This window comes from Apostichopus japonicus, chromosome 8, assembly GCF_037975245.1.
Source record: "Apostichopus japonicus isolate 1M-3 chromosome 8, ASM3797524v1, whole genome shotgun sequence".
NCBI classification, from domain to species: Eukaryota; Metazoa; Echinodermata; class Holothuroidea; order Aspidochirotida; family Stichopodidae; genus Apostichopus; species Apostichopus japonicus.
Genome location: NC_092568.1, coordinates 37,361,223 through 37,387,870, shown reverse-complemented (window position 1 = coordinate 37,387,870; position 26,648 = coordinate 37,361,223). Strand labels below are relative to the sequence as shown.

General features: G+C 37.6%; 1 protein-coding gene across 7 annotated transcripts; it reads left to right on the top strand.

Moving 5' to 3' along the window:
• Window positions 1-5,061: 5,061 nt before the first annotated feature.
• On the top strand, window positions 5,062-26,642 carry LOC139971886 (uncharacterized). 7 transcript variants are annotated; one of them, XM_071978698.1, is made up of 9 exons: window positions 5,062-5,377; window positions 15,074-15,149; window positions 17,024-17,050; window positions 17,966-18,001; window positions 19,167-19,202; window positions 20,940-20,975; window positions 23,606-23,704; window positions 24,451-24,681; window positions 25,255-26,642. In XM_071978698.1, exons 2-8 carry the CDS (start codon window positions 15,131-15,133, stop codon window positions 24,654-24,656), a joined length of 459 nt encoding a protein of 152 aa, XP_071834799.1. In that variant the 5' UTR covers window positions 5,062-5,377; window positions 15,074-15,130; the 3' UTR covers window positions 24,657-24,681; window positions 25,255-26,642. The 7 variants fall into 7 exon arrangements, with proteins under 7 accessions (XP_071834799.1, XP_071834800.1, XP_071834801.1 ...); XM_071978699.1 differs by lacking the exon at window positions 17,024-17,050; XM_071978700.1 differs by lacking the exon at window positions 17,966-18,001.
• The last annotated feature ends 6 nt before the right edge of the window (window positions 26,643-26,648 follow it).

Here is a 26,648-nt window from a genome sequence, read left to right as displayed (position 1 = left end):
TCTATTGTGATGACGTAACTTTTCCGACCAATCATGAACGACTATTTACGCACACGTGCAAACCTGTTTGGGGAAAAAAAAATTCGCCCCCGGCCCCGATGATGTAAAATAGAACTTTTCGACTGGGTTGAAATAACAATTACAGACTTTATTTATACCAGAAATTAATTAGGAACCGCGCTGATACATCGGTGAGGTCATATGCTAAGCCAGCAGATAATGAAAGCCCACAGAATTCGCTAATCTTTTTCATATTTTACAGTATGTTGTTTTTAACTGCCCCCCCCCTACCTATGGTTTCTACTCAGTTTACGGCCCTGGAGTCTCTTTATTAATGTAGGCCTAAGTCTAATCACTTTTCAGAAGTGAGTTTGTTCAAATATAGTTATGACTGACAAGTCAATTCAGGGACTAAACAGAAACAAGCGTGAAGATTCTGATGTGTGTCCGCCTCTGGACCTCGCCGGACCTTCGCCGCTGGAACCCATTGGGGCCCTATGCCCCCCCCCCCCCACTCGATAGACCCCACCCGATAAAGGACTCCTTCAGTTATATCCATGTTCAGTCATTTATGTCCTCCCCCACCCCCACTTTTCAATTCGGATTGACGCCCCTGCAAAAGGGCGGGTATTTGTTTCCACTGAAGGAACTTGCAAAAGAAATATGCTAAAGGCGTTCATTCAGTATTTTCCAAGAGGATATAGGGAGGGAGAAGATTTCGAGACTAAAGAGCTTCTTAATTGAGACGGACTTCAGTGAGTGGCAGTGGGACGATTCGTAAAGTAACCAACAAAAGGGGTTGATTTGTTTCATGATTACAATTGTATATAGGCCTAGCCTATCTCGGAGCCCGAGTGCATCCAGCGATAGCATTAACACCCGGTTGATTAACCCCTTATTTGTAAAGGAACTTGACTTTGTTAGCATATCGACTTGTGATTTGACTTGAAGAAAAAACACCTTAAATGGTGTTTTCAAAACCATGTTTTTCATTCGGGGAAGTGCGCACCACCGGAACTATTAGTCAATCAGCGATGCGCGTCTTCACATAAATTCACCTGACGTATTCGGCGCATGCTTGCGAGAGCTGCACTTTCACACGATCGTGTGGTTTTGATTCTAAGCTTTGTAAACAATAAAGATCCCACAAACCAAGATCTAGAGATCTTCATATGAACAGCGACCTCTGCTACACTAGAGAGAGCTCCATTTATTCTGTTTAGTCATCAGACATCTCTCACGGAGCCTATACTATAGTAGTGGCTCCATAAGTATAACGCTAAGTTTCTTACAACTAGAGTCGTCTGCAGAAGATGGCGTCACCATTGCAACTTACAGACAAACACGACGGGATACCAAATACATACTTCGCATATTGCTAAAAGATGACAAATTGTCCATAACTCTAGAGTTTTAAACGCAGGGTCATGTTACCAATGAAGAACAGGGTAGCAGATTCGTTAAAATTGTTTAGCCTAGGCTATGCAACACCATACGTATAGCTTCCTTGATAGCATATAACCTGAAGGCGGGCGCAAATTGCACCGACCCGACGCGACTGCGACGAATTATCCGTCGGATCGGTGCAATTTACGTGAACTTTTGCTCTCGACCCAACCAAGATCCGACAGTCGGTCCTCGTCGGGACCAAATCGTTCATATCAAGCATGTTTGATGTTCGTCGTGGCGTCGGGTCGCAGTCCAATCGGTGCAATTTGCGCCAGCCTTTGGATGCTGTCAACCTCTACACACGATTAGCGTATCGACTGTGCTTACAAATCCACACTCAGAGGTGGTCGAACTCTTAGGCTAGGCCGAGATGGTCCCCTATGGCAATTTAGACGTGTATAGCTGACCATATCAAACAATATATTCATTTAAATTCAAAGCAAATTATGACATACTTTGGCGGGCCAAAGGTGAGGATTGAGTCAGTGATGTAGTAAGGGGAGGGAGGTTATGTCCCCAAATATGTTTCTGCGCCCCCCCCCCCCATGTCAGAAATTATTTTTATCTTTAGAAAGTAGGTTCTGTCTGACCCCCTAGAACGTATCCCCCCCCCCCCCAAACAAAGAAGTCTAGCTACGTCCGGGAGAGTGTTTATGATGAGCTGAGGGTCAGTTTAAAGCGATGCGGGATGATAGTGGTTAAGGCACTTCGAAAAGCTTCATGTTGCATTTATAAACACTTCAACATTTTCACTTCATTTCATCCAATCAGTGGCGTAGCCAAGGAGGGGGGGGGGGCGTGGGGGGCGACAGCCCTCATGAAAGCTCGCCCTCCCACTGGGATTTTGGGTGTCGAAAAAAATTACATGTGCGAAAAATATATCATTGGTCTGAATGGTCTCGAATCTCCATGATGACCACTCATGAACGACCCTTCGACCGCGGACCGTAGGCTATAGTTGCTGAAAAACCTGACGTGACATAGCGCATAGGCCGAGAAGATATCTACAGTAGTCGCACTGTACTGAAAACACATGTTAACGACCGTTGAATTATATAATTCCTGCTCTAATAAATACAGGCGCGTAGCCAGGGGGGCGAAGGGGGAGAACCCCTCCCAATCCCCCTTGAGCAATTTTTTTTTGTACGTTTTTATGATATCGCTAGTAATTTCAAAATAGAAAATGCTTAGATGCAACTTGCAAGGCCTGGGAAGTGCCACTTCCAGCGATCTGGGAGGCATTTTCGGCCAAAATTTTCTGGTATATACGCTTCGCGCCAACTTATGGTGGCGCTACGCTTAGATAGTTTCCAATGCCGAATCTACGGCTCTGGTTATTTTCCTACAGGTTCGCCCTTCCCTTGGCAAATTCCTCGCTACGCGCCTAAATAAATACCGGTACAAATACAAACAGCCAATCAGGATCATGTATAACCAGTGTGCATTAACTGATCAAAATAGCTAGTGAGCTATACTATACCCTTATAGAAAGGTGGTTTCCAGGTACTGGAATGCCAAAGAAGATGTTAAAAGGTAAAAAATGCTGACATCATACAGGTTTCTCACTATCTTTGCTCGCGTCATTGCCTCGATACTCTGTTACACTTTCAATCGGGTTTTCACTTCTGGGACGTACCCTGATGCTCTTAAAACCGCTAAAAACCCCATGAGTACGAATATTAATTTTGCTGAGTATACGAATACAAACCCATGAGTAAGAGTACAGGAAAGTGTACTCGAGTACAAGTAAGGACCCATGAGTATGGATATTAATTTTGCTGAGTATATACGAATTCAAACCCATGAGTATAAGAGTACGGGAAAATGTACTCGAGTACAAGTAAGGACCCATGAGTATGGATATTAATTTTGCTGAGTATAATAATACAAACCCATGAGTAAGAGTACGGGGAAATGTACTGGAGTACAAGTAAGGACCCATGAGTATGGATATTAATTTTGCTGAGTATAATAATACAAACCCATGAGTAAGAGTACGGGGAAATGTACTGGAGTACAAGTAAGGACCCATGAGTATGGATATTAATTTTGCTGAGTATAATAATACAAACCCATGAGTAAGAGTACGGGGAAATGTACTGGAGTACAAGTAAGGACCCATGAGTATGGATATTAATTTTGCTGAGTATAATAATACAAACCCATGAGTAAGAGTACGGGGAAATGTACTGGAGTACAAGTAAGGACCCATGAGTATGGATATTAATTTTGCTGAGTATATACGAATTCAAACCCATGAGTAAGAGTACGGGGAAATGTACTCGAGTACAAGTAAGGACCCATGATTACGGATATTAATTTTGCTGAGTATAATAATACAAACCCATGAGTAAGAGTACGGGGAAATGTACTGGAGTACAAGTAAGGACCCATGAGTATGGATATTAATTTTGCTGAGTATAATAATACAAACCCATGAGTAAGAGTACGGGGAAATGTACTGGAGTACAAGTAAGGACCCATGAGTATGGATATTAATTTTGCTGAGTATATACGAATTCAAACCCATGAGTAAGAGTACGGGGAAATGTACTCGAGTACAAGTAAGGACCCATGATTACGGATATTAATTTTGCTGAGTATAATAATACAAACCCATGAGTAAGAGTACGAGAAAATGTACTCGAGTACAAGTAAGGACCCATGAGTATGGATATTAATTTTGCTGAGTATATACGAATTCAAACCCATGAGTAAGAGTACGGGAAAATGTACTCGAGTACAACAAGTAAGGACCCATGAATATGGATATTAATTTTGCTGAGTATATACGAATTCAAACCCATGAGTAAGAGTACGGGAAAATGTACTCGAGTACAAGTAAGGACCCATGATTACGGATATTAATTTTGCTGAGTATACGAATACAAACCCATTAGTAAGAGTACGGGAAAATGTACTCGAGTACAAGAACGGACTCGAGTACTAAAATTCAGTTAAAGAGAATTTTACTTTGATATCTTCATTTATTTTAACGATCCTTGGAAGGTCGGGTTGACAAAACTACCTTAGGTTGACAAGGAGAGCCCCCCCCCCCCTCCCTCCCTTCAAAGAAAAAAGAGATGCCGAAGTTAGCTTACGTGTTTTAACTATAATATACAAATAAGTTAGCTTACGTGTTTTAAGTATTATATACAAATACCTGCATACCTGCATATAACGTAGGTATTCTATCATGTGTGATTTAATTTTTTTCAGTTCTATTCTCTCCTTTCTTCTCTTACTTTTGTCCCTTTTTGCGCAACTATATATTTTTTTAGTCTGTATTGTGGACTACATGTACGGTGTGTATTTAATACGAAGATATGCTATTCATATTTTTGTTCATTATTCATATAATACAAACCGGGTGTGTCTCTATTCAATTATGCAATATGCTAGTATAATATTACACAGACATATTTTGAAATGGTTTTAATTAACCCACAGATCTTCTGTATTCATTGTACGTATACCCTGGAACGGGTATTCCAAAATATGGAGAATAGAACTTGTTTTAACCTAAATTCTTTCCCATTCACTTTACCCATTCATCCGTCAAGGTATATAAAAGTGTGCATTATTTGATGTCTGCTGTGTGGTAAAGCTCTGATACGGTTACAAGGTGGTGCAGCTACGTTAATATATGCATGCTTCAACGACTTTCGTTCTTTCCTTTTTCTTTTCTTGGACTGAAACAGAACGCTATAGACACAGTGTTATAATTGTAAGTGTGTAATAGTGCGTACGTATACATATCCATAGGTGTGAATAAACCATCGGAACTAACTTTGGGCTTGAGTCCGACGACCTCTACAGCTATTAGTCCAACGAGCTTTAATGGACACAAGCTGAAAGTTATCCGAACATTTAATTACTTTTCTGAACGTTGCCTGGAAGAGATTTGCGATATCTGCTTGGAATTTTGGTGAGTAGATTCATACATTACCGACTGGGTTTTTTGGCTAGACTGAACATTGTAATACAAAATAAAAATAATAATGTAAAAATAACAATTATTATTATTAGCGTGCGTTTGTTTTTTATGTGGTATACGCATATTGTTATAGGTATATATGGGATGCGTGTAAGTATGTGTTAAGTCATCACGCTATCAAGAGCTGTAAAATAATGACAAGTAGGTCTAATGAAATTGTTGCGATGCACCTTGGTGTGTTAATTCATTAAAGGCATGGATTTAAACGTCATTTTCATGAACAATGTGCTCCAGTTATGAATGAAAGTTGTGTCGCAAAAATGTGGTTCATTTGTTTAATAATAAGAATTATAACACTTATATGGTGCTCATTATTGCACGTAAACATACATTCAATGGCACCTTACAAAATTACAACCCTGGTCATTGGTAACTTGACACACCTACACACCAAAGTGTGCACAATTCAATCAATCTCTCCTTCCCTCGAAGGTCCCCATTTATACACCTGGGTGAAGAGAGGCCATGGAGATAAAGCGCCTTGCCCAAGGACACAACGCAATGATCTGGCCAGGGCTCGAACCTGTAATCCTTAGATTACAAGTCCACTGCCTTAACCACTTGACCACAGCGCCCTCGTTTATAGGGGTGGAGGGGGAGGCTTAGGAGAGAGGGTGGAGAGTAGGTTCTGGGGTAATATTCTTGACATCACACGTAAAGGTCAGGTATAACATAGGCCTGTTCATATACAGAAGGATAGCTAATTGTTGTTATTTTACCATTCAGTGCATGACTCCTAATATATCATGCGCATGCGTGTATATACTGGTTGGCCACAAAGAACTTTTCAATTATTGTAAACAAGTATTTGAGAGAATCCACGTACACATTCAATTATATTTGCGGGTATGCATTATGCCAAAGGTAATGCCCACCCGAATTAACTGTCCGCCGCGTGTGTAATATATATATATATATATATATATATATATATATATATATATGTATTTATATATGATACATATCTATATATATATGCAATGTGTTATCATTGGCAAGTTTCAATGCCACAACCACCTGGATGACAATGTGTTTACATGGTCTACATTATACCAAAAATAAATTTTCTGGCTATAAAGTCATTCTATAGCAAAAACCTATTGGAAATTGAATGGAGGGCAAAACAAGTTTATACTAGGATGAGTAGTGTAAATCACGAAAATACAAAATACTTATGCTACCATACACCTCCTAAGAAGAAAGTCCTTTCACCAATGCACCGCACTGCCTCCGCCCCCCCCCCCCCTATGGCCATCAACTGAAAATAAAAAGGAATTATACTTACTACCTATTGTTTTGTTTTGGCTGTAAATAATATTAAGAAAATCGAAACTTTGATATTCCAGTTCTTTTTCTGTTGTTTTGTCATTTTCGATGAGTCTCATTAACCATTAATATATACGAAATACTAAGTGTCATACCATACCACATTGTTCCCAATCCTCCACCCCATCCACACCCCCCTCCACCCCTGCCCCTTCCGCGTGACACCCCACCGAAAATAAAAGCAGCAAATTCAACCAAGTACCATATTTGTTTTCTTAAAATAAAATTATGTGTTGTATAGTACCCTCATTTTGGTTGAAAAATTGTGCATTTGAGTTTTACTCTGCACATATTTGTACAGTTTTTCGATGTTGTTTATTTGTTTAATTTATACATATGCTTTATTTAATGCAACAATGTTTCATTGTCGCAGTAGTTTTCCTTAATATCCCAATCCATATAGTTCTCAGATTGACCTCCTCACGTTATTTGATGTTAATAGAAAAACCTCTGCAAAGCAGGTCATCCCTTGACCCTTATTGTACCAACAGGATTACATTTGTGGTGGGGAAGAACAATTGGTCTTATGGTGGATTTCTGGTATATTTTATTCTATTAATTACTACACAATAAAACAGAGGTGGCTAAAGAATATTCTGTCACAAAATAGTACAGTGAGCAAAACAATTCCGGCCTATTTTGTACTGTACCCTACACGATTGCCAACTGCAAGACAATGGTACATTTTTAGCTTTGTGAAAAACTATGACTTTATTTTCATTACTCTATAACCTTGGATTGGTGGATAACATTCCGCTGATTGAATTGACCACGTTCTCGTTTAGAATAATGACGAGCATTCAATCAATCTGTGTTCAAATCTGATATTGAACGTTCTCTCGGTAATATGTTTACTGCTAACTTTGAAGCTGCTGTTATGTTTATTAAATTTTGAAAATCATTTTAGACAAACATGCACCCTTGATAACAAAAAAAGAGTAAGGGTTTTCAATGAAGCTCCTGGTTCGACAACGATTACAAAAATCTGCGCAAGGAACGCAGAAAAGCAAAACAAAATGGCGAAAATCTGGACTTATTCGTTCAAAACAGAAAAGTTGCATTTGTTTACTACAACAGCAAAACCGAGTATTTCACCGGTAATCCTAAGCTTCTATTAAAAAGTTTTATTGACAATGAGAATGAAATTGCATGAGCCCAAGCATAAACTTGCATAAATTTGGTACTAGAACCTTCGCCTTTTGCTGGCCAAAGCGTTGGAACTCTGCTCCGATCCCTATCCGAGTGATATCCATTCATCCATTTATCCATCCATCCATTTATCCATTTATCAATTTATCCATCCATCCATCCATAGTTCATGTATAGGAAACCATCCGCAAACTATTTTTTGCTGATGGGATTGGTATAATTAAAAAAAAAATATTTTGGTTGTGTTAAATTTCCACTTCTCCAGAAGCCAGTCAGCCTTGGAATTAACTTTATCCCTTTTCCATTGATATGGTAATTCACATTCGGTGCAAATGAGTAACAATAAATCTATATCGTAATTATACGATGGCGAGACATATTTAAAAAAAAAAATGCCTCTGGCGGTCTCTGGCTGAAAGAAAAACACAAAGAATATTTAAAAAAATGCATTTAGTTTAAACCACAAAGTACGAGACAACACCAAATAGCCTCATTGTGGTAAAATCACCGATTTGGAAAAAGCTGTTAGAGTAATATTACTGTAAATTCAAATGACGCCGTTCATTTTCGTTGATCACGCAATACTGTTAAGCTAGTATAAAAACGCAACCCCCCCCCCCCCCCCGAATGGAAAAGATCAAAGACATTTTAATTTGTGGGAAATCCCCCTTGAAATATAAAATGTGTTTCTGTCTAGCACGAAGATAATTAAGTCAACTCCTTAGAAGCAACAGAATTGACGATAGGAAGAGAAACAACATTTTTACTTTGTGTATCACAAATATGTCAAGAGCATGTATCAAATGGCGTTCCATGAAAATTTGATGTTGTACTTTTCTTGGGTGTTTGAATGAAGACTGAGGGTTCGTGATGGACACTATCAAAGAGTTATTTAAAATCTTTGGATGCATAAATAATGTACTTTTTCGTAAACACTAACAAATTTGTTGCCAGTCGCCAAAGTAAGTCTTAAATATCAGATTTGATCAGTTTGATATTTTTGCAAGGAATGCATAAATCATTCATTGATTATAATATTATGTAAATAGAGACGCAAATCAGGGCCATCATCGTTGGTCTTTGTGATAGAAATAACATTATTTAAAACCTTTTCCAAACAGCTAACAAAAGTCTTTTTTCCATTTGGGATGTATCACAGATTTCACTATACCTTCACATATAGGAGAAGGCTGATGACTTGAGCACGTTTAAATATGACCTCATTGAGCTGCATGTGCTCATTTATTTATTTATTTTGCTGTTTTTCGTTTATTGTAATGTTAATTTTCTGGTATTAGAGATGGGTTTTGCAAATACTGAATCCTAACATATTGAAGCTAAGCTAGGCTTTTACATGACTAAATAACGGTATTGATTTTCAGTGTCAACACTGTATACACATATACGCCTTAAACACAATAAAAGACAAACATAAGGAATTTTACGTAGGTTTCAAACCATAGTGACGTCATGACATCACATGCGATTTACAAAATGACAATTGTATGCATATACATTGCAATGAAACTCAGTCATGACTGGTGGCTAGGGTCCTATTGCCAATTTACCGTGTCTTGCAATTGTCATAAATGTAGTCACGGTGTAACTCACTCCTATAGTTGCGAAGTGGGTACAGCAGTGTCCCAGTATGCATATAGCCTATTACCAACCGACAATAAGGTAGGCAATTCGCCCACGTATAAACCCATTTATCTCAAGCAAACGCAGGATTTATTATTTTATTGTTCAAAACATGCTGGGTAATTAAACAGACTATACGCCTATGTCTGACTCACCTTATGTATTGCTTCAATGCTTCAAATCTAATACCCGTTACCATTTAAAGGCAGCTATTTTTGGGGTAAAATATATTAAAATTTGAAGAGATGAAGAAAAGAAACGAAAATATCATGTTCAAATGTAAAACTGCGTTAAATGATTTGACTTGTATGAACTAATTAGAACTACATTGAAGGAATTTAATTAAAACTATTAACAATTTAGGCACTAAATTATTCTTGATATGTTGCAGACCTTCAAAAATCACTATTCTTAGTCCAGGTTGTATTTTTTCATACCAATTTTAATTTGTGAGAAACATTCCTCTAAACATCTGAAGTTCGTTTAATCATTATAAAATGGCTGGACTACTTAGTCTAACAAAACAGTCCAGAAAATTGGTCGAATGGCTGGACTACTTAGTCTTAAGCCCGGGTCACATCTGCGCGATTCAACACGCGATTCAACTCGCAATACAATTGAAGGTTGAATCGCGTAGTTAGACACGGGTATCAACTTGTTGCGCAATAAAAGTTGCGCCGTCGATTTGCAATAGAGCAATGTCCTAATCAGCGCAACTTCTTTGAAGCAACTTTTCTGATTCGCGTGATTTTAGTTGCGAGTTGAATCGCGTGTTGAATCGCGCAGATGTGACCCGGGCTAACAAACAGACTAGTAGGTTGGTCAAATGGCTGGACATGCTTAGTCTAACAAACAGACTAGTAGGTTGGTCAAATGGCTGGACTACTTAGTCTAAGAAACAGTCCAGAAAATTCGTCCAATGGCTGGACTATACTTAGTCTAACAAACAGACTAGTAGGTTGGTTGAATGGCACGGACTGCTTAGTCTAAGAAACAGTCCATAAAATTGGTCGAATGGCTGGACTGTTTAGTCTAACAAACAGACTATAGGTTGTTCGAATGGCTGGACAACTTAGTCTAACAAACAGACTAATAGGTTGGTCGAATGGCTGGACTACTTAGTCTAAGAAATAGACCAGAAAATTGGTCCCGCGGTGGCAACACAAAACTCAAACGGGAAAACATAACCCTTGTATTGCCTGAAATGGCGTGTTTTAACAATGCATGAATTACAAACTTGCCCAAGGTTGAAATAATAATGGCGACTTTCATTCAAGGGTGATATATTTGTTCATACGAAGGTAAGAAAAGACAATTCTATTTTGATTGAGTTATTAGAATTTGAAAGCCAATGAGGAGCTGAAGTCATCGTCAATTTTAGCATTAAAGAAACCTTCAAGAAAATAGAATATTTTTGTTTATACGTGAATATCTTGAAAATCGGAATAGTTATAGAAACAGTATACTAGCACTCAATTTTTTTCATTTTTGACTATAACATACCAAAGACTAGCAAATTCTGCCTTAAATCGTGCATTATAGTACGACGTACTGTTTGACATAGATCTCCCTTAATGTATAGCTTACAAATAACATTATCACCAGAATAGCTGACTACATTGGACTCCGTGCATCTATAAACGAAACAGTATATCAAATTGATATTTTTTCCTTATTAGCATTGGAAAACGTAATTGGAAGGATCAATGGGAAGGGGGGGGGGGGTTGTGAACTATATGTACTTATATTACAATATGAGTGTGCTATACATGTACTGGTAGCACCATGCATCACATAATCATACCATCTCCAAACGTACCATTGTGTGGATATTAAAGGTTTGACAATATAATGTTTAATTCCACAGTCTTCGCTTTTAACTTTGAAGATGTTGCTGAAATGTTCCGCCAAAGTATAACCATTAAAGGCACAAATGTTTACGACAACGTGGAACATATTTATTATCTCTGGGTTTGCGTTCTGTTGAGTACCGGGCTATAGTGAGACAAATTACAAACCACGTGACACGAAACATATAAACCACATGACATTATATAAACCACGAGGCAGCACATACATCTCGATACAATTACCAACTTTTTTGGGATTGTCCAACAAAAATGCTATAAAGTAAAACAGAATGGTCATTTATTTGCCAATTTCCGCACACATATTACACAGTGCTGCCAAGTCACCCGCTTTGGGCGGGTGTCACCCGCATTTTCGGGTCGTCTCCCGCTCACCCGCCCACCTGTCCGAATCTCCCGCATTTTCCAAAAAACTCCCGCATTTTTGAAGAATCTCCCGCATTGTAGGCCCACAGAGTTTTCCTGAGAAAGTGTATCATTGCTAGCGTGAAATTCATTTCATCACATCAAAATGCGAATTATCTCAGAACCGCCAGGATCGGAAATTACTCAAAGCCGATCGTGCTAAGTATGCCCGGCTGAAAGCAACGTTACCTATACGATTCGTGAAAAATAATACCGTTACGACACACGTGAACGCTACAGCGTCCGCAAAATTTCAGAGATTTTTTTTATTTCAAGATATTTTTTCCTCTGGAATGAAAAAAAAATAGACACAATACAAATATGGAGACAGTATAGATTCAGCTTAGATGACCCGGGAAGTGATGTTTCCGGCCATCTGAGGGGCCGTAAGATCCCAAAATTTTCTTGTACGCTTCGCGCCAACCCATGGTGGCGCTCCGCTTAGATGGTGTACGTAACCAACAGCACCAGACAATTTTCACCCGCCTAAAAAGCATTTGACCTTGGCATCTCTGATTACAGCTACCATAAAGGAACGCCATTTAGTCGAAATTAGTTATAAATATGGAGTCGATGTTTATATATTCTGTAGTTATATACCGACTATGATAGGATATTCACCATCAAATGATAACTCAATTAAGTCCTACACTGTGGAGCCGACGAAGTCATGAATTTAACCTCGAAGGAGCATTCTATGATGTTTAGCATATATTGTAAACGTAACTATAGCATAAATAAATCGTGTAATTCTGACCTTCTGTGCTGTGTCATTCCTTAGACTTCGAAATGTTTTCAACTGGAAAATTAAATATCATATTGGCAAACTGGCCTGACGGGCTCGGGGTCAATTAGGGGGCCAATAAACAATATGAAGGGGACTCGGGTAATGATATGAACAAAATAATTCATACTGAAGTTAAAATGAGTACAAATAGGGGACCTGTTGAAAACATTGTCCCTGAAACCCCTCTAGACCCGTGACGTTTTTGTGCTGGAGAATTTACATGAGAGTTACCTCAAAATGCTTGCTACAGTTTGAGTTTGAAGTATCATATTTGACTTTAATATCATACTTGGGAGCACAACGTAATATTGACCCTTATTTATTTATTCCACCACTGGAAACAAATTAATTCCACAAATTAGCACACCTCTCTGTCTTTTGAATGCAGTGGCATAGGAAGGTACTTTTGAGGGGGGGGGGGGGGGCTGAAGACTGATTGCCGGCCTGGGGAGGGGTCTAAGGGGAGGGGGTGTCCCCTCCCCTTTTGAATATCTTTGCATATCCAGGTGGTCTCAGATGCAAGTTGGTGCAATATAGGACACTTCAACACCCACTCCATTTTGTAAATAATTTTGCATTTTCACCTGCCCTTAGATGCAATTTGGTACTCCAAATGAGTTTTTTTTCTCATTTGGAAATGAAAAAGGGGTTTTCTGACTTGCGAAGCGGGGTGGGGGGGGCGGAATGATACTTCCGCCCCCCTCATATTTTTCACTGGGGGGCTGGCGCCCCCAGCCCCCCGGTTCCTACTCCTTGTTTGAATGGACATAGCTTCCAGAGAGGTACTTTTGTCAAGTGTTAGCACTTCATATGGTAACACAACTATGGATGGCAAATACTTTTGACCTCAGACTGACTCATCCGAAACCGCATTCTGTATATACTTAGCATATATTTTATATTTAAATTTATGTAGATCTGTGTACTTTTTTATAGACTTTGTTTGTGTCGCTGTTTATGCTCTAATTATACTCTCTATTCACCAATTTTGTGATTTCTTGTCGGCTCAGTCTTTTGAATATTACAGTGAACAATACGCTGAAAATAAATTCAGAATACTTTGCACCAACTTTTGACCTGAAGTTAGATACGCTTTAGTGAGTTTGGTCTTTTATTTCATTTTTAAAACTCACAAACTTTGCACTTTAGTCTCGGAGGGTAGCGACGAAGTTAACAAAAAAAGTTAGAGACTCCCTCCATTGAAATTGTTGCCTAATCTTTAGCAAAGTTTTTCTTTTGCATGGATAGACAAATTTGGAATAAATGAAATATAAAAAATATTACAGTGAGGATAAGTTCCCTCAAATTCTTTGCTACCATAAATGGGAAAGTACACAACACCATTAACAATCACGGTTTCAAGAGAAGGACAGCTGGTTTTGCTATCCCCCCCCCCCCCCGCCCACCCATATTCAATAACCTTTGCCGAGGAAACACTCATGGCTTGACCCTGTATTTGCAGAATCCTTCAATCCTTACCAATAATTGTATATGCGAGTCATGTATATAGTAAGGCGTTCGGCCCTGTCATAGTAAGGGGTTCGGCGTTACTATGGTGGGAGGAGGTGGGGGGGGTAGGACGGAAGGAGTAAAGTTACTGTCATGAACAAGATAGGGATGTGAACACTAACTTTGTTGTCTAACATTTCAAGACCTCAAAAGAAAAAGAAAAATTGTAGGGAGCGAGTGAAGGGTATAGGGAACTTTATACACATGGGAAGACTCCTATTAAATGTGACATATCAGCAAAATTGTTCCCCTTCATAGTTCTGCAGATCACATGAACGTGTTTGGACCAATCAAAGAGTATGTGTAAAAACGCACTCATCATTTCTTTGTTCTTATTGGGGTGAGGGAGGTGGGGGGTTGTTAAAGTTCTCAATGAGAGTGATAGTGGAATCAAATACTAATGTATAAGGTCGCTTCAACACACACCCTACGTGTGCCCTATTCCAACCACCCATTCCTCTTAACCGCCAATTACGGGTGTGAAAGAAAAAACCCAAATTTAATCTTCAGTAAACCGTCTATCCACATACTTGGCCTCCCAACCGTATGATCGAAAATATATTTATAAAAAGGAAAGAAAAAGAAAAGGATACAAGCCCAGCGGGGTTTAATTTAAACATTGTTTCAAACAATAGCTTATATAAATAATAAATCATAACCTTGAACAAAATATGGTATAATATTGTTTAGTAACTAGGTGTAGCGAGCGCGAAACAATAACGACCAAACCGTACCGTAAGATATAAGTTAAAAATATTATCACGCAATTTTGAGCTTTATCAATGTAAAACTATGACGTCACAATAGTCATTATGCTTCTCCCACGTGTAATACAATAAGGCAATTGTTCAAGCCAGCATAATTCTTTAGTCATAGAAATATGACTATATACTTCTATGATGAAATCGCTTTATTTGCTCCATTGTTCTCTTATTATCGTAGAGTGCTGATGCACCGGTGATCTTTCTGCAGACTGTAACAACCAAAGGGCGAGTGATCATGGCGTACGATCCGTATGGTAGGAAGCATTCTATTGTTTAGTAATTAACAAAAATCACAAATACTTCGATTCTTAGTCTGATTGGTCGATTTCTTTCTTTTAGTGCGGTTAAAAAATGAAAATAAAAATAAGAAAACGAATACTTTGCAATATCTTTGTTCTGGAAGTATTGAAAGAATTTCGAGAGCAAGGAAATTGATTGAGTTTCATTAAATCTATAGTTTCGACTTTTGGATGGAGAATACCTATATATTGTAAAATATAAAGTAATATAGTATATATATAGAATAGTATATTATAGTATGTCATGTGTCTATGCACATATTGTCTCTCTAAAATAAATTCTCACTTTTCAAGAAACCAATGAAAACCAATAAACAAGGTCAGAAGAAGACAGTTATTGGTCTAGTCCCACAACAGGCTTATATAAGGTGTAACCATCAGGGCCATCATGGAGGGGGGGGGGGGGGTATCGGTAGATCTCTGGATCATTAACAATGTTCTGATTGTAACTTAGACTTGGTACTGAAATTATAATCGAACGCACTTTGAACTTCAGGCAATTAACTGCGTTCCATTTAATCTGGTTGTAGGAAGAAAACATGCTTTCGTAAAAAAATTAAAAAAATAGGTAGAAAACACCGGTATATCATCAATAGTTTCTCTTCGGTTATAGTAAAATGCATATACATGGGATGTCTTACTTTGAAAATATAAACAAAAATCATTAAACAAATCAGAAAATCAATCATTAATCTCGCCATACGATACTTGTGATACATGTGTACTTATAAGCAGAGAGAACAGTTTTCTGAGTATTTCATAATATCCCGATATACTGTTTAAATTTAAAATCCCAAAGCAAGACAGTTCATTAACTTGACCATTTCCCCCCCCCCCCAAAAAAGACATAAAAATAAAGTAAAACAGTCCGAAAAGTTGAAAAATCTGATTTGTGTATTTCATTGAATTTATATTACTGATAAATATATGCAAACGTGTCTAAGCGACGAAAGTCTCGGAACAAAATGGAATCAGTTAAACATAATCCCTAATCAACATTTATTTTAGTGAAATAAAGCTAGAACGGTATATCTAAGATTGTTCATTTGGTTCCATTTTTTTGTAAAAGTAAAAGTAAAACTCTGCTGGTTTTGGTAAAATTATTAACAGCCTCCAAAGCAGCAGACCAACGTAATATTTTTTATGGAGCGCCGAGTTTAATTGAGTAGATTTGGTGAGAATTACACTTTAGGAATGAAACGAAATCGGTTGTTTTATTTCATTGGTCATGATCGCCATATTAAGAGGAAAGGAAAAAGGTGGGGGGGGGGTAGTCGAGATGTGACTTCAATAGTGGTGGGGGTTTCTGAAGACTAAAAAGAGGTGAACAGTTACAGTTTATACCCAGGTGGGTCAACTGTAGCGGGTAATTTGAGATGCGCCTTTAATAAGTTGAATGGCATGAAATAAACAAACACCTATACATGTTGCAGCATTCACTCGACTATCACAGTATATATAAGGCTTAGTTCTATGGATATATCCTACAGAAAGTGCACTTCCATGAACAAACGAACATGCTATCTAAGCATATATCCTTCACAAACAAGAACAGATTTATATGGATATTTCTTAGCAAATTGGTTGTGGGATATTTTGGTGTATTATGCTTAAACTGAATTTGGTAAGATACATGATTATATTTACCTCACATTATAGTATCCATAAGTATTCAAAGAAGAACATTTCCTATGGATATGTCCTAGCAAAGGTTGTGGGACATTTGGATGTATTCTGTTTAAGCTGAGTTTTGGCCAAATACAATACAACGTTATTACTTTATTTATGAATTAAATATTAATTTCCAACTGTGTCATTTATTATTTCAGTTCCCTCTCGTTCAGTTATTGGACCAGGTATATATTTTTTATTCGACTTTACGACTTGACGATTTTATGTGCACATCACCCGCAACCTCGCTCACACCCCTTTTTTTATATTTCAAATCATGTTCCGTCATTTCACTGCTCCAATAGACCGCTAGATATTTCCTGAGCCATCAACATTTTGAGATAGATAGTATAGACTTATAGCAGTTTGGTAAGATCGTTGGTTCTCGCATCGGTATGGGTGTTGCATATTCTTTCAGGGCGTAGCATATTAGTTCGGTAGCCGTTCATTTCTTCTTCTTGTTATTTTTTTATAGTGGATTACTGGTTATTAGTGGTCATTAGTGGATACTGTAATTAGCTTATTAGCTGTAATTAGTGATAGTTCATGGTCACAATTCTTACATTTATAGGAGATTATAAACCGTATAGGGTAGTAGACATATATAAATATATATATATATATATGTATATATATATATGTATATGTATATATATATATGTATATATATATATATATATATATATATATATATATATATATATATATATATATATATATATATATATATATATATATGTATATAATTGAAGTCGTAGTGAGTTGGAAATCAAGAACAGTGAAAAAACTTCCATGCAGCCTCCACCGGGATTCGAACCTGGGCCTCCCGCGGACACCCTAACCACTAGGCTATGAACGCTGATTGTATGTCCAGAGGTTCGACACGGGTAAGGAAGGTCGTAATTCCACTGTAGGCGTTTGTCACCTGTATCGAACAATACTAGTTCTGTTTTGGTGACATATTTGCCTTACTCTTTATTTCCAACTCACTACTATTTCAATTATATATATATATGGTATACAATGTTAATATTTGTATTGAAAGATGCATGACCGTTCTGAATTTCTTCTATGTACTTCATGCGTGTCTTTTCTTTCAGGGACAATACGTTCAGTACCTCCTCAAGATGTATATGGTAAATGCTATGCAGATCTAGTCACGCAAGCTAATCCCCATTTCACTATCGATCCTTTGAAATGTCTCACAAATCACCTTCAATCATTTTACTTTTTACATCAATAGTTGAAAATACACTTTGAGGTCCAAGCATTAAAAAACAACGTGCAATTAACTTATGAATGAAGCACCTTTCTTCCCGATCCCAGTTAACCTGCACCCTATTTTTTTTTTTTTTTTTTTGCATATCATGTTCCGCCATTTAACTGCTCCAATTGACCGCTGGATACTTCCTGAACCTTCAACATTTTGAATTTAATGTAGATAGTAGATTTGTTCTATAGCAGTTTGGTAACATCGTTGGTTCTAGCATCGGTATGGGTGTTGCATATCACCACGGGAGTAGCATACTAATATAGTAGCCATTCATCAGTTTTCTCATCTTCTTCTTATTTATTTTTTTATAGTGGAGTACTTGTTATTGAAAGGAAGTCATTAGTGGATAGTGTAAATTAGCTTATTAGCATCGGAGAATATGTAAAGGAGAATAAAACGTATAGGGTATATATATATATATATATATATACATACATACATAAAGTCTGTTCAAGTATTTCTTTCGAGATCCGGCTTTAGGAATCACAAATGATTTTCGAGTTAGTTAGCATCATGTTTGATCTCTAGAGTAAGGCACAAAATGTCACCAAAAACAGAACTAGTATTGTTCGATACAGGTGTCAACGCCCCTACAGTGAAATTACGACCTTCCTTACCGGTTTCGAACCTCTGGACATACAATCAGCGTCCATGGCTATTGTTGGTTAGGGTGTCCGCGTACAAAGCGGGAGGCCCGGGTTCGAATCCCGGTGGAGGCTGGAAGTTTTTTCACTGTTCTGGATTTTCCTATATATCTATATATATCTATATATATCTATATATATCTATATATATCTATATATCTATATATATAACCTTTGCTATGAAATGCTTTTAGGAAGAGGAGATTATTTTCGAAAGTTTTCTCAAATACTGATTTTCATGTGACAGAATATGATGAAGATATTACGTTATTTGGGTGCAATTAGCTTACTGTGTTATTTATGTAAATGAAGATCAAATGGCGAGTCATCACTTGTTTTTGGATTCAGTTCTTCTATGTACTTCATGCATGTCTTTTCTTGCAGGTTCAATACGTTCAGTACCTCCTCAAGAACTATATGGTAAATGATACGTAGATCTAGCCACGCAAGCTAATAGAGTAGGGTTGTAGCTAATGCAAGCTTTAATCCATATCTGCACACCATAGTAAAATGATTTAGTTCAAGAATAACAGGCTGACTCGTGGTGAAACTGACGCCAAAACTTTTTCAATGATGTGGGACCTTAAAATAAACGTATTATTGTTGCAAATATTCACCACATTGATTTCAGTTTTCACAGTTTAATGTCAGCAAAATGGCGTTTTTGTCCGCCAAAGAGGTTTTGTTTAGGTAAAATAATAACTAAAATTACAGTTATTCCATGCATTGCACTGTTAGCAAACATAAATTCTGAAAAATAAAGAGCTCAAACTTAGCTTTGTTGGTACCTTCACAAAAACAAAACATGTGTCGTGTGTTTTCTCAAAGTCTGAAAAACCGTTTTGCAATTAACTTATAAATGAAGCACCTTTCCTTCCCGATCCGAGTTAACCTGCACCTTCACCTGCACCTGCACCTGTTTTTTTTTTGGTGGAGTTTCATTAGCGTCTATCATTTTGATATGACGCCTATACCTGGGGTAGTATTAATTCGTGCATGTTAGGCTTGGTTACTCAGATGAGCAGCTATCGTACCGTAGGGCATCTTCCCAATAATGGATGGTATTTACTTCCGGCCATGTTTTGTTATCCAATTAATGATTGTATGGTGGCAACCTCCGCACCCCCCCCCTCTCCCGGCGTAATTAGAACTGTAACATTAATAAATTAATGTTAAATACATACATAATCATGCTCTATTCGATGCATGATTAGTCCAACATCAATCTCTTGTTATGGTCAGCTAGTCTGGTAAAAAGAATTCTGCCTGACCGTGTGCATTTGGCATTTATGATTTTCAAATTCTCAGATTTACAAGGTGTATATACTCGATATGCCATGTCAGTATAATGCTATGCAGTGTTACTTGTATATGGGAATAAAGACAATGACATCTATTGTTATACGAGTATAGAAATCAAAATCACATGCAGACTCGAGACGATATAACGTCTATTATTACTGTCATTCTGATTCGAGATAAAATCACATCAACACTTGAGAGAATTATATCTACTGTTAAAGATTTGAAATTTAATCAGATGAAGAATCTATATACAATGACATATCTTATTATTACTATCATTCTGCAGCATTTCTCAATAATTAAGCGACTTTTTATTTTGATTAAAATGATTTTGAAATGAATGATTACCCTCCCCCCCCCCCTTCCCACGCCCTCCCCCAAAATAAGGTCACAATGAGGAATTGAAAACACGAGAGCTACAATTTAACCTTAATTTTCTTTTTAGTACATTTATTAATTATCCAAGATTTCTCAGTAAACCTAGTCACTTTTAACTACGTACCTGGTATGGTTTTGAAACGATTGTAACTGTGTACTTGAATTATTGGCATAACGAGTGCACACGCATATTCAGTTATGTAAACTACCGGAAGTTGTTGTCTATGATTTGACTGTAACGAAATAATTCATTATTAAAAAAAGAGAGGTTGATTTTTGTTTAAACATTTTTATATTGCAAATTTGATTAGGACAATGATATTTTCCAACTTTGGGAATTTACTGGCAACGGTAGTGATAACATAATGCTCCAACATTCACACAATTTTGTGATCAGAAAGTGAGAAATGTGTTTTTTTACGTATACTTTGGTGTTTCTGATTGCAAATTTTAAAAATAACTTATATATTTCAGGCCCACCAACGAGACTAGCAGGCCATTATCCATCAGGTATGAATCAAATGTTACTTTGCAGATGGATAGCATTTATTGCTAAATTGCATTCATGTTTGTTTGCATGTCACTACATATTTCATCATTTCATGCAATACTAACGAACTATTTGTAGTGCGCGTGCGCGCTACAATATTGGCAATATACCGGCTAAATGAAAGATACCTCTACACGACTGGACGTTGAAACTTAAAAGTTTGATATAGTCTCTGTTGCAGTTTCAGAGGCTATCTGCTGAGCCTTTCACGGGGCTCACAAGCGCCCTCACTTCGTAGGTACCTACTCCCTGGTGTGTTGTCCACCCAAACAAAAACACCATGAACAACCGAAAAGTTCTTCCTCATACTGCATACACTCCACGCGCACTACAATACTGCGTATTTGCATGCAAATGCAGTTCTATAGTTTAGCTTTTAGTTTGACAAAGATAGTTAATAAAATTAGAGGGCGGTGTTATCAGAAGATGTTTATTGAGGATGTATTTAAGGCTCTGTTTTAGTCATAACTATAGATCATGAAACACAAAACTACGGTTTATAGAGTTGGAGAGGGTGGGGGGGGGGGCTAGGTGGAGATTGAGATGGAACTGAGGTGTGAAGGGGAGTGTGGAATTGACCGGAACTGATTGCATGATTCAGTATGCGTATAACACACTCTACTATAGATTGCGCCAAGTGTTCTGATAGATTGCATATTATATGATATTCCCTTTTAAAGAATATTCTTCTCACAAAGAAGACTAAAAATAGATTATCAGAGGCCGTAAATAGCACAGTTAAAATTATCTGTATATGTTGTCCAAAAAAAAATGAAATGAAAGGCAAATGGGATATAAGGAAAATAGGTATTTGCTAGTGGTTAACAAGTTTCATTTCACTTTTTGTTTGAAAAAAAGAAACCAAGTTGATGTTCATTCGTTATGTTGTTAATTCATTCTCATCTTAATCTTCATGCATGTCCATTATCCTGTACCGTCCTTTTAGCTGTATCACCTTCATCTCTCATCGGAATAGTTTAGTATCATACAGACTACCGTACTTTATCTTGTTATCATTAGAAACGACACCGACAGACTTGGGCACTCGGTAGTAACTGGAATGACTTTAGGCAGAATTTTAGTTCTCATATGCCAAAGTCTAATGCATATTCCGTTTCCCAAGATATCCACCTTTAAATTATGCTAAATGTCTAGAACGCCTTTTCAAGGCTACATTGTGATGACGTCGACTACTCAGTGCAGGCCTATTTTGTCTCTCTTCTTTTAGCGGGGTAATGGGGAAGGGGGAGGGGGGGGAGTCCTATTGAGTGTTGTGTTGTATCTCGAAAAAGTAAAATCCATCCACTATAATTGGTGAGCCACATATGTTTAAAGGAACATTTCTCAAAATTAAGAGTGAAAAAGCAATACCATCTGGACACTAATAGCAGTGGTTGTCATTTTCTAAAACATATATAATTTTGTACCTACAGTCGTCCTTTGAATGGGTGTGTTTGCTGTATTTTATTGGTGCTGAGGGTTGGGGACGGGCATTGGGTCAATTATTCAGTATTTTCACCAATGACTGGATGAAGAAAGACAAAACTTCAGTGAGAAACTCTTATGTGTAAGGAATCCTATTACTCGGCTCTCTATGTCTCCAACCATATAATGTTGGTGATTACACATTGTCGAATTGCTGTATATATGATGTACCCGTGTAGGTACTTTGAGCACTGCATCGTAACAACAACCTATCTTAGCACTATATATGGTTCTTAATTTAGGTGTGTACCGACACCATGTGATCTGATTACCACTAAGGCTAAATTAAACAAAAAAATAAATTCTTTCAATTCAATGATAATGTCCAAATAAACACCTTTTGTGATAGTTTACAAACTATTTTCAAATATAACAATGAAAAACCACAATTACGTATATTTGGAGTATGTTTTCTGTTCATAATAGCACGGTTGGCTATTGTCAATGGTTTGGTTGGAGATCCAAATCACAGATATGCCTTGCATTACCGTAGTGACTCACTGTATGATAGCAGGGAGTTGTTATGGAACAACCCTGATGATAGTTTACTGTAGCGTGTAATAGTTTTGGTGATCAAAGTAACATAAGTAAATTTCTGCTATACTAACTTACTGTGCTCAGCTATGGTTAAGTACCGCAGGCATGTATGTATCCCGTTATCTTCAAGGCAGTGTTAAGTTTAATATTCTTTTCGCAGCCGGCTTATCTAGATATCACATCATGACATTTTGGTGTCATTTTTAGACAAATGCACTTTATTTTTTGTTTAATTGTCCTTCGATGTGGACAGGAGGAAAAACAGAAATAACTAAAAAAAGAGTGAAACACAATAATGAATCAGACACGAAGAAAAATGAAAGAAAACTTAAACAATTGATCCCACAAAAAGTTGTTAATCTGAGGACGAGCAGAAATCTATAACAATAACTCTATTGTGTGCAGCCATCGACATCCTCGAATGAAATGGTACAAAATGCTCCAATTAAAAGGGCGTCCTCTATTTGATAACCAACCCACTATAAAGTAACAGTTTCCATGAGTTTGATGTATACTTGTTTACTTTATTGCACTAAAACAGTTCCTTTATATTGTCTATTTAAATCAGGTTACTATGACGACGGCGGTTACTATGGAAGAGTTGTTAGAGAAATGGCTCCCGCTATTATAGAGAGGCCCACAGTTGTCGAACGACCAGTTATCCGTGGTACGAATATGAGAGCTCAAATGACTATTTTCTGACAACCTATTCATAGACGAGCCTTCGACATCACTGAAGCTCATTCAAATTCAAAAGTAGTTTTTGGCAAGCCTTGTGGTTAAACCTGAGGGATTGTAATCCCAGACCCACCCCCTCCCCTCCTCCCCATCCACATGGGGATTCACCTTCAATGACCCCAGAGTCTGGCACAATACCCTACTATTCAAATTCCTGGACCCGCCCCAGAGAGGCAATTGGAAGTAAAAAACAATTTAGCTTCTATCTGGGAAATTATAACTTTTTATTTCTAAAAATGTCGACTTCTTACCTGGAAATGCTTTGCATTTTTACGTTCATATACTATACTGTGTATGAGTGCAAGAAACGGTAGCATTCAGGTCAAACTTATTATTTAGAAAACGCAAATGGGTACAAGTGTTGTTGCCTTTGGGGAGGGGGGGGGGGCTGGGTTGGGTTGGGGGTACTTTGACATAGTGCCTGCCTATCCATAGTATCTTTGGCGATAAAACAATGCATCCATGAATATTGAGTTAACCCCATTATTACTTTATAAGGCGAAGAATCTTTCGCTACATCTCGACAATTTTGGTGTAATTTGAATTATTCCGCAATAAAATTGTCTTTATAACATTAGTCTTTAATGTGGTAAAACATAATTATATAAATGGATATTGTGATATAAAATCTTTTATACCATTTAATATATCTATCCGTTCTTAAACGTCTTATAGAAGTTGTTGTAGCCCCACCACCTCCACCTCCACCACCACCTCCACCTCCCCCACCCCCACCAGCTTACAGATGGAGACGTGTTGTGGTTAGAAGACCAGTCGGTTCCTACTGGGGCCCAGCGAATGGTGGATACAGTGGATACGGTGGGTACGGCGGGACGTATGGCCGGCTTCCGTATGGTGGTTATGGGTACGGACAGTACTAGACAAAACGTCCATCCATGTTATCTGGTAAGTATTATTCCTCGTCCTCCTTAACACACAGATACCGGAATGTATCCCCAGTTCCAGCATAACTTCGTTTATACTCATGGTCCGTACAACTCATCCCCCTCCACCCCCCCCCACACAAACCTTCTAGAAGGGAACATACTTATAAATGGTAGTAACACCACATTTATTGATAAGAATTTTTAGAAACCCCTCCCCGAACTACTTCCCTATCTAATTATAGCGTAAGCTGCCATATTATAATTAGTCACTGGATAATTCATAAGTACCTTTCGACAAGTATGCGAACTTTAAAATGCCACAACATTTGAAACCAAAATAAACAAGAACTATCTCGCAACTTTTACATCATAGTTACAGAGAGATGTACCACATACGAAAATAAAATAAATAGGACCATACTGGGGAGAGGACGGTAGATTAAGAAGATTAAGACCGCACGCAGGATTCTCTATGAGACGGTGCGTTTACTGAATTGTTGATCAATTTATCGAACACCGTCCTGGGAGAAGGGTCACACCCCTCTGCGTACGGGTTTGCACATTTAACGCTCTTGTTTTCATTTCTCCACAGACTGTGGTGACTGTCGCGTTGTATTCAGTCCCCTTTTCTAAGAGAGAAGAAATATTTGGATTCTTTACGAAGATGCATTTCGTTCACACAAGTAACATTTGAATCGCCCATTCAGTCTAATAATCTTGACCACTGGAGTATAACATGGATTGTTTTGCATCACTGTTTCTAATCAAGAGTGACAAACTTTTACGTTCAAATTTTACGTTTCTACATGTCGCCATCAGACTTACCTAGACTCACACGGTGACAAAAAGTCAATTGCATCACAGATGACATATAACTTCGAGATATTTTGGATTCATAACGCCATCGCAAATGACACACGATTACTGCGAAAGAACTTCATGGATCGAACGTACCGAAGGATATTTTGAGAAATACTTTATAAATTACTACTTCATTCGGTTTCCTTTTACTTATATATCAACTTGCTTCGTTTCTTTAATTTGGTGTAAAATGCTTATAGTTTCCATGGAGATGAAACACGGCTCGGTTGTGTCGCCTAACTGGATTTTTCCCCTTGGTTGTTTTTCTGTGGATTGTGCGTTTTAGCGGTTCAAGAGCCCGCCTCACAACCGTTAGGGTTCCGATTTTAATAGCCTATACACTCTTTTGACCAATTCTAAATTGCTGCTGTGTGGTATTGCAGAGCGGATTCTCCCTGTGGATTTGATATTTCCGGTTCTCAAATTGGAAGATTCACTCGTTTCGAAACAGATTCCGTTCCGTATGACTGCACTCCGCTGATAATGATTGAGGGCCTTCACCTATTTAAGTATTTGGCTAAGTTGTCTTATACAGAGGTACACCGTCCTCCATCAGATACATTAGAGTTCGTGGAATCGATTTTAATTATTTCAAATTATTTATATTATCGTTATTATTATTATTTTCTTTAATAACTTTTACTCTTCTGCTAAAAGAATGAGGCAGATTGGCCCTAATGAGATAGGGACTGGGTATGTGATAAAAACCTATTGCTTGCTGTAAATATACCGAAGAAATACACCATACGATCTTTAAAATTGTTTTTAACTGTTTTTACAGATCATCGTAATAGAAATTTAAAATTCAAGAGTATTTACTGAAAATATAGTATTGGAGTTTGAAATTTTAACAATTAAGGATTTAAAAATATAAGCGTGGAGAAGCTTTCTGAATTCCGGTGGGGGTGGATGAAGAGGGAATGATGGCTTGCATAAAAGATGAAGGGTGCATTTGACAAGTAACAAATGTGAATCCTGTTGCAATCTTATTGTAAGAAGTATGCCATACTTTATTGTGTTATTGAGGGCGGTGTCACTTTCAGCTGTCAATCATTACTACCATGTTAATATTTTGTGTTGTTGGTGATATTATTTAATTATACAATGCTAAGAACAGAATTTTAT